Source organism: Anoplopoma fimbria, chromosome 6 (genome assembly GCF_027596085.1).
Source record: "Anoplopoma fimbria isolate UVic2021 breed Golden Eagle Sablefish chromosome 6, Afim_UVic_2022, whole genome shotgun sequence".
NCBI lineage: Eukaryota > Metazoa > Chordata > Actinopteri > Perciformes > Anoplopomatidae > Anoplopoma > Anoplopoma fimbria.
Window position 1 is genome coordinate 6,913,435 of NC_072454.1, and position 11,158 is coordinate 6,924,592.

The window sequence follows — 11,158 nt, forward strand, 5'->3', positions numbered from 1 at the left end:
GGTAAGCGCTCGTTGCAACAACGTGATATTTCTGTTCCTGGTCGAGCTATGAAGCTGTCAGCAAAGGAATCACAGACTTCATGACAGCACTCAAATAACTGAATAAAAAGTTGTTGCTTTACATGCCAGTTTATAACTTCAGGGTGAGGGTGCTACTGCTGCCAGAGAATAGGGCCTTAATAAATATGGAGTTGCTGTGATGTTGAGAAACAAATGAAACCAGAACATTTGTATATTTTCCAAAAATTCAAAGTTAAAGGCCTTCATTTTTAGATGTATTCTCTTTGGAGACAGCTTCGGAAAAGTTATGTTTTCTAACGTGAAAAAAACAGAATCTTAATGTAACCATGTCCCCCAGTAATTACATTTATATTCTACTAATTTGTTTTATCAAATACATTTGACAGAAATGCAATTTCTTTGTGTATTATGCTCAGTGGCAACAAAGTGCTACATTTCTCTTCTGGGTGGATATTAGATTTATCCTGAGTGCCAACTTTGGTTAGCTTTAGGGAACAAAAGCATTTTAGTTGAGGTTTAGTTAAGATAACTGTTTTGTTAAGATGTTGATAAAGTAAATATGTCCTGCGTCTTTCTTACTCATATCGCTGTTGACTTTTCCAAAATTTAACCCAAAAGTCTTCAAAATGTATGGAGGAGAACCACAGATATAATCTTTTTTATTACACACATTCCTTGTCAATACCTGGAGCCTATATTACCCACAATGCAACGTATTTACGCTACAAACAGCAGCGTAACGTGGCGCTGAGGGGCTGTACGTTTGGCGTTTTTTTTCTCGAGTTGAAAATCGAGTTGAATTTTTTTTTAAACTTTGGGTAACTGCAATCATCACTGGCACCTTAAACTCAACCATCCAATACCTGGAAAACTAATTATAATGTTTAGTGCTGTGAGTGCAAAAAAACAACAAAAAATGATGCTTTAGTTTCTACGGGCTGATATTGTAGGAAAAATAAATGAAATACATTGTCATTGAACAATTCCGTACTTTGGGGGTATGTTTTTTTAGGTGTATATAATATTAATATATTGATAAAATGTACTTCCAGTGACATGTGTCTCTGTATTTGCTACTGCAAATAGGTTGTTCTAGGAAACAGGGTTGCTTAACGAAGACAGAGGGCCAAAACCAAGAGAACAATGAGTGAGTTTTCTGCGATCATGAGTCAAAGACATGAGATGTTGATCTTGATAAACAAAAATCCAAAACACAGTTATTGTTTCCTTAAAAACTGCTTCCCTGACTACCTTAACTATTACTTGCTGTCTCAATTTAAAAATGGACAACTGTGACAGCATCTGCTGTCACCATTAATTCCTTTAATTGTGTCACAGCTGCAGGTCCAATTCAAGACATCCCGTCCTTCCTGCTTTAGTGCACTTGAGCAGGACACTGCCAATATATGCAGCAAGACGTGATAAGTATTGTGCAGTAACTTTCAAGGTCTCCATCCAGAACAGTTTCCCCTTTTACCATCTATTTCAGTCACAAGGTCAGCTTCAAAAATAGCTCGCAGCTATGAATTCACTTTCAGAAGTGGACAACACGGCAGCTAACATCTGAGTGGCGGCTCCGTTTTGAAGAAAAGCCAACCGCTGTTATATTCTATTTCCTTGTTCTTAACCTTTTTTTTTTTTTATTATACACTGATACTCTGGATAGGCCTTGATTTTACTAGATTAGAAAATGTACTTTTGTCAAATTAACTTTAATGTTTATTGTGTGTCTATGTCTAGTTTAAGACCCCTTTCAATGGGTTATTTTGTTTTAAATAGTAAGGTTTTAGTGAAAATGCATGTTTGTGAAGTAGAAGTTGTTTTTTCATGCATTACACCTGACATCATCACTCTCATGCTTCTGATGGGTGAAGGGTGAGCTCACGCAGCTTGTGACCATCACATACCGTCAGATGTCATCACTGTCAGAATGTGTATGTGCATTTTGACCGCATTTAACAGCGGGACAAAAACCATCTGACATGACGTTACCCGCTGCCGGCTGTCAATCAAGCTGTCAGGCATCCTGCTGACCTCTGACCTTGATCTGTGATTGGTCGCAGTGCAGTGAGAAGATGTTTTGGAATGGTGACTATTTATTTCCCCGCCACCATGAGCCTGTCTCCTCACAGTGATATCACTGCATTTCTGTGGCCACATGCCCAGTGTGATGAGACGCTGCAGAGGACGCGTGTTTGAGAAGATGAATCACTCTGTAGTTATAAGAAAACAAAAAGAGTTTTACTTCAAAAGGACATTAACCTTAATATGTGTGCTAACCTTCTACAACTGGATGTTTTTACTTCTCTTATATTACATAACCATTTGTATCCTTTCTTTAATAATTGATGCCCCTTGCTCAGTGTTTACTATACATTTATACAAAAAGAACATTACATTGTAGCTCAATACATTGGGGAGGCAGGAGTTTCTCCCATGTTGTTTAGGAAATGGAATAGTCGCCTCAGTTGAGTCTTGTCTTTTGTTATTAAATGTCTCAGTTAAGTATGGAGCTTCTCTCTTCTGGTTTACAATGTTCAAGCCTTAGTCAAAAATGTGTGAATTTTTGTATTATTCGGTGTGAAATATGCTCAGTTCTCTCCTCTACTCACTGTGTCTGTGGTATCATTTTGTGGCATCATTCTCACCTGAACTGAATGGAATGAAAAAAACGGAGTACACATTGTGCTTTGTTAAAATACTAGAAAAATGCACATTCTTCTAATTACATTAAAATGATCTAGTGAAAGCGGCCAGACAATCTGAAACAAATTCTCACTTTAACAAAGCTATCCAAACTGTCCATTTGTATGAAACAGTTGCCTGTCTCTGTGTTTAACTATGACAGGTTTAAGTTAAAGCTGAACCAGATGAGGCTTTGCAAAAATATTCTGAGCATTTGCAACACAGAGTGTCAATGATACTTTAAATGTTTTCTCTGCTTGCTCATGTTGTTCATCTCGTTTGTCTCACAGCCCACAAATGTGAGGCAGAGTGACCCCTCTTAGCTCACCTCCGTCTCTGCATGGTGACACAGAGAAGCCAGCAGCAGCCCAAACTGGGCAGAGCTGGAGGTGGGAGGGGTCGGGTACAGAGATGGAGATGGGGGGGGTGATGTTGGTAGCACTGAGTGTGCCAAATGAGCACACGAAGATGGTAATGTGATCTGAGTTGAGTGACAGGACCCCCTTTTTTTTTTTTTCTACAGAGGTTTTTACAGGGCTATATAACAGGCCGAGGCTCCAGCTGCAGGCACAAGAGACAGACAGAGAGACACTGACCATCACAGCAGAAGACCAGTGGACTTTACTCAACCTTCAGTTACCCACAGTGCTATTAATCTACTTCATATCAACGAGAAGAATGGGACTGCACAGGGTTGAGGAACTGGTAAGTTTGCCTGTGTTAATTGTAAATGATATCTCTCTCAATAATGAGACGAACTAGGAGGAACATTGGTTCCCAAAAGGAAACTGTAGTATTTATACTCCAGGATAATGTGCAATTCTTTAAAATTAGGGGGAAAACCTGCATGAAAACCACATGAAAGACAAAGATAATTAGAAGCTAAAGAGTTTTTTTAAATACAAAAACACTTTTGTTTATTGTTACGTTCTTAAAATCAAGAAAAAAATATTTAAGAAAACGTGCTCTTTACATACTATAGAAGATAACCTCTTGTGTAAGAAAAAGAAAGAAAAACAAAACAATAACATTATTTCATCATTGCAGATATTTTTTGACATATGACATCAGAACACTTTAAAAAGAAAACCAGGTAATCAGGACCAACAAGCCTTAAAAACAACTCAATTATCTCTTCTTATCTAAACTCAGGGTTCCTTAAATCACCTCATTTCGTTGCTTAATTACCCCTTACTTTGGAAGCTTAGGGGACAGGCTGCTTAATTACAACTTAACTTAGATAAAGGTAAGATTCTCATTCAATTCCTTTTCCCATTATTGTTGTTACTGCATATTTCATCTTAACATTTCTTTTTTTTTCTTAGTATCTTAACTGAGGGGTTCTCTTCCCTGATGACTAAGTGTTAAACAGAAAGAGTCACAGACCATATGCAGTTTGAATGATAACATGAGCACATCAATGCCTGGACATTTAAACAGTTGTAATTCATTAGAGAGTTAAAGTGTGTGTGTGTGTGTGTGTGTGTTAATGTGTTGGAGATGTGGTGTGTTTACATTCCACCGTTAGCAGAAGGACTCTTCAGCGGCTGAATGTTAGAGCTGCTCATATGTTTAACTCTGGATCAACACAATACAAACATTGAGCTTAGATTAAGACAAGAACCTTTTTTCGCCTACTAATTTTCGAATTAAGTTGGCTTTCCCCTCTGAAAATACAAAACAGTTCACTGAACTTTCAAATAAAAATGCTCAGTTTTGCAAAGCTATAGATTTAGATTTTGACAATTTTCCATGGAAAACACACAGAGCTATGACATCAGTGTGACACATTTGATATCAGGTTTCATTTATGTCTCCTGTTCACCTGTGTCATGACTCTGACTCGGTGTGTACAACATCTCCATCTCCTCTCTCCCTCAGGTGTCCGGTAAGAGGTCAGAGGGCAAAGAGGCGGCCGACTTTCAAGGGGGCGAGTACGAGGCGGCTGTCAATCAAGAGAAGCAGGATGACCGCAGGTCCCACAGCGAGCTGGTGGACGGAGGTCTGTCAGAGGAGAGCGACAGTGGCAGCGAACAGGAGCAAGTCAGTGTGGCGGCTCTCAATGTAAGAACACACAAAAAAAAGAAAAACACAGACATTTATCAAAGTACCTTTTATTTAGTTGTTTGATACTTTTCCTCCTTCTTTTCTGGGAACCTCTGTAAGGGGTGACACAAATAAAGAGTATAAAAACAAGTTCTGAATAGACAATTTTACATAGTTAATAAAATTAAAGAAGTATTATCAGCTAAATGTTCTCAAAGTTAAAAAAGTACAAGGATGCATATTGTTATATTATTTGATCCATAGTATTGATGCATTAGCAAGAAAGAAGTAGGCCTACTATTTGACAAAGTTCAATATTTGCAGCTGTAGAGGAAGGAGGAGGAGTTTTAGCATAAATAACATAGAGTGAAGATTTTCAGGTAAAGTACAAGTACTTAAAATTGCGCATAAAAGTACTTAGTTGCATTTCACCACTGGTAGTTAGTCTGGTTCATCACATGGAATGCCAGGCGCATTCATGCTGTCCATGCTGCCACCTGAAGGCTTTGGAGTGTAACACATCTTGATAGCAATTAACTCAGGATTACATATATAGGTTATAAACTTCATAATTTTGGTCTTGACATTGGAAATGTATTGTACTTAAACCAAATCTAATCTAAGTGTAATTTTTCATTATGTTCAGTATGTAAATTGAAACACCATGTTCATTGCATATCGTTATCATTAATCTTCAATGATCTTGTTTTGACCCATACCATGTTTTGAATGCATATGGAGGTTAACACATCTGTGTGAATGCTGCATTTGACAGATCTTTAGTAATCATTCAGTCTGAAGATACACCTGTATCAATGGATCATAATGAAATAATAGAGATAAAATGAATTGTAGTATTTTAAGTACAATTGTGAGGTTGTGGTACTTCATTTGGACTTGGAACTTTCCATTTTGTAAGACTTTCTACTTATAATTTACTTTATTTCAGCGGAAATATTGTACTTGTACTTTACTTAAAGCCAATAATCAGATTTGAAGAATATTATTTACACGCACAGCAAATTACACGTTTTCTATACAAACTGACTGAATCATTAGCTGGACAAGCTGCTAAAATAAATACTGTTTACAAGTTACCATACACTTTATCATTAATTCAATATCTGATATATCTACTTATGTGTACCTTTACTTTTTATATTTAAGCATATTTTACTGCTAAGTACTTGTGAAGCTTTAAAGCAGGGCTTTGTTCCCTTTCACTTGATTGTAATTCAGTGAACATGTAGCAGAATAAAAGCTGCTGATAAAATAAAGTTCCTCCTTCCTTTGTTGTTGTGTGCTTAAAACATCTGTCTCGTCTCTGCCCCTCAGACGGATAGAAGCGGCAGGCTGAAGTTGGAGACGGTGGATGACCTGTTCAACATCCTGCAGCTGAGGAAGAGGAGGAGGGAGAGGAAGACTCCCGCCCATAAGAAACAGCCAGAGCCTGAGATCGTGGTGAGATTACGTTCTTTATTTCTCCATTTTAATGATCGATTTCTTCACAAACAACATTTTACTTTGCTCTCTATACAAGGAACTTGAATATACGCTTATTTTAATATTATTACTTTGTTTCAAGTATTATTTCCTGAATTTCTTATTTTTTTCATTATACAAATGAAACAGTTTTAAACTGTAAGTCTAAGGATAACCTCAGATGAGGTTGCAAGAGGGTTGAGGTGTTGGGAACTGGCTAAACAATACATTTAAAAACTACATGTAAATGGGGTACAATTAATCTTTTTTGGACTTGTAGTGCAATTGCATCATAAAAAACACCTAAAATATGTAGTTAAGAGTAATCTACTGCTGATTCTGAAGCTTCACACTACTAGAGAGCCAACTTTCTGTGTGACTGATACCTGAGGTTTTAGCTCAGATAAACTGTTCCTTCGCCTTCAGTTTATACGTATCATTTTTTTCCAGCCGGAGACTGTGGATGATCAGCTGTTTCTGACAGCAGCGATGGAGAACAAACTGCCTGTGGTGGAGAAGTACCTGACTGATGGAGGGAGCCCCAATGCAGCCGACCACGTGAGTGTCACACAGTAATGTCTGCGTCTGTAGGGAGAAACATGGCAACATGGCAAAACATGCGAATCAACATGTAAAAGAAATGTTCACATGTTGTCATACTTTGATGAAAAAATGCTTGAGGAAACTTAGGCTAATGATAATTATAGCAGCCTGTAAAAATACTACCAATATTTAATGCAAAGCTCTTTTAAGAGGAGCATTAATTATTAATTAAATACACCTTGTGTTTTGTTACCTTATCAGTTTCAGTTAACAAACTGTCTTTTATCGATTTAATGTCCAGTTCCAGAGAACAGCTCTGCACAAAGCCTCGTTCAAAGGGCATGTGGAGGTCATGAAAAGACTCCTGGAGGCCGGAGCTGCCATGGAGAAAAAAGACAAGGTGAGGGATTTGATACGCTCATATGCTACACACACACACACACACACACACACACACACACACACACACACACACACACACACACACACACACACACACACACACACAACACACACACACACACACACACACACACACACACACACGCAGCATCAGTCTAACAGTTCTGTGTGTGTGTCTCAGCTGGAGGCCACAGCGGTCCACTGGGCCTGCAGAGGAGGCAGCTTGCCGGCCCTGCAGCTCCTCCTTGACCAGGGAGCCAAGTTCACCTACAGAGACAAGGTTGGTACGAACATACTGGTGATCTGTGTAGGTTACTGGAAACCCATTACTTTGGCACCATCCACTGGTGGTATTAAGAAAGACAACTGTGTCTTTGATGATTTCTGTATATATGTCCAGTAGTGAACACAAACTGTACCTATCGGGCCTTCTCTTTTAGTGATGTTTTGGAGTATTTATTTAGCAATAATCAAGAAAACTGAAACTTTTTCCTCTGCTCAGTTGCAAAGCACTCCTCTTCATGTTGCTGTGCGGACAGGACACTGCGAGTGTGCTGAGCATCTCATTCACTGTGGAGCGGACGTCAACGCCAAAGACAGAGTAAGGACTTAACACAACCCAGAGATCACGGGTCTTCTCACAGCTATAATAAACGCTGAAATGATTACCAATGCTGAATGTTTTTTTCCTTCCCCGACTGTAGGACGGAGACACACCCATGCATGACGCAGTGAGGATTAACAGATTCAAGATGATCAAGCTGTTGATGATGTATGGGGCAGGTCTCAACACCAAGAACTGTGTAAGTTTGCACATCTTTCTAATCCTCTGTAAGAAATACTCAGGGACAATATCTTCAAATTCTGGCATCAAAGGCAACATATGCAGGCACTTACTGAAGCACTAAGTCCATTAGCTTATTAGACTCTTATCATTTTTTACATTTAATGTGCTGTGGATGCTCAATGGTCACCTGTAGATGAATCCTGATGGTTAAAGGTTTTGGAGCAGATCATGAAATATCTGTTCTTCAGTTCGCAAAAAAAATGTCAGTCACCACTGGGTGCAAAAGATCACAATACACAGTTATATATTTCTGAGTGAAATGAAGAGGTGTACAAATATAAAGCAGCACCTCAAAATTACATTTGAGTAAATCTACTAAGTTACTTTACACAAAAGGTGGACTGGCATGTGTAAAGTCTTCAAGACACTCGAGTTTACCAGTTTATGTGTGTCTACTTTTTTTATAAAAACACCATTCTATCATGTGAAATGCTGTGAAATGCTGTGCTGTTTGTTAAGGTACTTGGATTTTAAAGTTTACAGCATAAGATAAGATAAGATAAGATAATCCTTTATTAGTCCCGCAGCAGGGAAATTTGCAGGCTTACAGCAGCGTAGGGTATAGTGCACACAAGAGACATAGTAGAAGATAAAAATAAAAATGAAATAAAAAAACAAGTATTATAAATAAGCAATAAAAAACAGTAGAAAATCAACAATAACTGAAATATTATATTTACAGACAGAAAAAACCATTATAGCTATAATTGCACAGTGTATTGTATTGCACGTGTCATGTGTCATATGGTCTGCTGGGAGCAGAGTTGGTTGTGCAACCTGCATGCAGCCTTAATTTACCACACTTTGATACTGATCATGAAAAGCACTAGTGGAGTACAAAGCACCAATATCTGTCATCAGAGAAACATGCAACAGGTGTGTAAAATAGCACGAAGCCAACAATGCAGCCTCTATGGGGAGATCTGAGGCTAAAGGCCGACTGTACCTCACTTATCTACAGGGATGAATCTAAAGTGTAAATGCTTCATTTTTACAGTTTTCATTTGAAGTCCTGTGTGTTTATTTCTCCTATGCAGGATGGAAAAACTCCACTGGAGACACTGAATTCGTGGCAGAACGGAGCCAAGAGCCTCTTGTGCAACTTCAGCCAGAAGAAGCCCGACCAGTAGAACATTCAAACAGTCTCACTTTTTGACCGACAGACGTTGACGCCCTCAGAAAGTACCTGTGTGATTAAATCTGAAGTTGGCACAGCCGCAGCGAAAACATCTTAACTTGATCTATAGTTACTTGTCAACTGTTCAATGTCTTGAAAGGCTACTGGCAGAGACACAATTCTGTTATTACATGTTCATGCAAGTTACAGTCACATGGGCAGCAGAAAACTGAGGGGGCCTCTAATCAGGTTGTTAATAATGTGATAATTAGCAGCGATAGATTAATTTATCGCCAAATATTGCTGGACAATGTCACGGCTGACAACATGAAGATGTTTTTTTTCTTCTTTTCTTAATTTTTACTTTAAGCTGAGTTGAAGTCAGCGATACTGCATCGAGAAGATGATGTATTTATTGATAAATGACAACTGTCAGCAATCAACCTATTGGGTTTGATTGGTTGATATCAATACCATACACTTAATAACCAAGTGACTGTATAGAGTTATACTTTAGTTTGAGTGTTTGAAAAATGTTTATGGTTAGATTTTAACCAATTATATACACTTTATTTATTGATTTTAATTTACTAACTAATGGAAACTGGGAGATAGTGTTTAGTTTTTCCAGATGTGCAACACCTGGTTCACATTTTCTTTACATTTCCATTGGATCGACAGTCTGTGAATCGATCGAAGTGTAAAACTGAAGTTATTTATTTTTATTAAATCACTTTAGCTTAGTTTAAAACGTTAAAAAAAAGGTAGACACTGAGCCTTACCTTGCTGGCAGATTTTGTGTGTTGTTATACTTAAACATTCAGAGGAGTTTAACGAAGTTCTTTGGTCTTGTGCATTTTTAGATTGAGAGATGAGACAGGATAAAGAAAGTTTTTGGATCAGGATGAGAAGAACCTCTCCACACTTGCTTTAATAAATACCAAATACCTTTACTGCAAAACTGCGATAGGCCTTTTCTCATGCAACGACATCATAAGAAAGCTGTTAAAGTTAAAGAAACTCACTGCTGAGCAAGGGTCTTTGATAGTCACACTTTTCCACATAAAGTCCAGTCATGTTTGTGAGGAGGAAGAGGGTTGTAGGATTAAAAAAAATCCCAAAGTCCTCTTCCTCACAACCTTGATCAGGCATGTGTTTGGAGGTTTAGTCTCGACAACCTTCAAATGAGTTTTTCCAGTTTGTTTCTACTGGAGCTTCATTTTAACATCTGGTGAGTGTGGGAGTGAAGAAGCTGAAAAGTCAGTGTTGGTTCAGAGGATGTAGAGAAGTGTTTATGTGGATAAAACAGGTCTTGATATGTGAATGGAATTCAGATTTATTTTTTATTGCCAAAGATGTATGTACATTTTGCCTTGTGTTTATGGATTGTTTGAATAAAATTGATTTTGAATTTGAGCTTTCTTTATTGATAGAGAGAGCACTGATGTACAGAGAGAACACAACCTGGCCATTTAAACACAGAGACAGACAAACATGGCTACAAATGGAAGCTTTGCTCTCACTGAGACCTGCAAGCTGTTGAGGAAGAGCTCCACTTACTCACTGAGTGCAACGAGTATTCTGAAAAAAGAGAAAAAATATTCGAAGCCCAGGAGGCGTTATGGAGGAAAAAATAGAAGAAAAAAAACATAACTTTTTCCAACAAATTTAAACATTTGTAATGTAGGCTCCTGATTTAATATTGATTTCTAGTGAGAAAGCAAGGCACTGAGTGAATATTATGTCGAGAACATGACTCAATTTGTGCACACAAATTATTCAATCTAGAGCACCAATTAGTTACCAATAAAGGGACACAAATTGTCAATATCTTGCATGTCACTCTGAACAACTTTACATCAAATACAAAAGTTTTTTTTTTTAGTTAAACATCATGATTTAGCTCAAAATACACTACATACAGGTTTAAGCAACAAAATCATATAATTATTTTTAGGTGAAATTGTCACAAATGTTTAGGCAAAACAACCATAAATCCACCAAAAGTGGTCTTT

At 37.8% G+C, this 11,158-nt stretch overlaps 1 protein-coding gene across 1 annotated transcript; it reads left to right on the top strand.

Annotated features, from left to right (window-relative positions):
• Nucleotides 1–3,335: 3,335 nt before the first annotated feature.
• LOC129092673 (ankyrin repeat domain-containing protein 1-like) lies at nt 3,336–9,156 on the top strand. The gene is made up of 9 exons (XM_054600689.1): nt 3,336–3,411; nt 4,588–4,770; nt 6,088–6,213; nt 6,685–6,792; nt 7,079–7,177; nt 7,361–7,459; nt 7,682–7,780; nt 7,884–7,982; nt 9,064–9,156. The coding sequence occupies exons 1-9, from the start codon at nt 3,385–3,387 to the stop codon at nt 9,154–9,156; spliced, it is 933 nt and encodes a 310-aa protein (XP_054456664.1). The 5' UTR covers nt 3,336–3,384.
• Nucleotides 9,157–11,158: the final 2,002 nt, after the last annotated feature.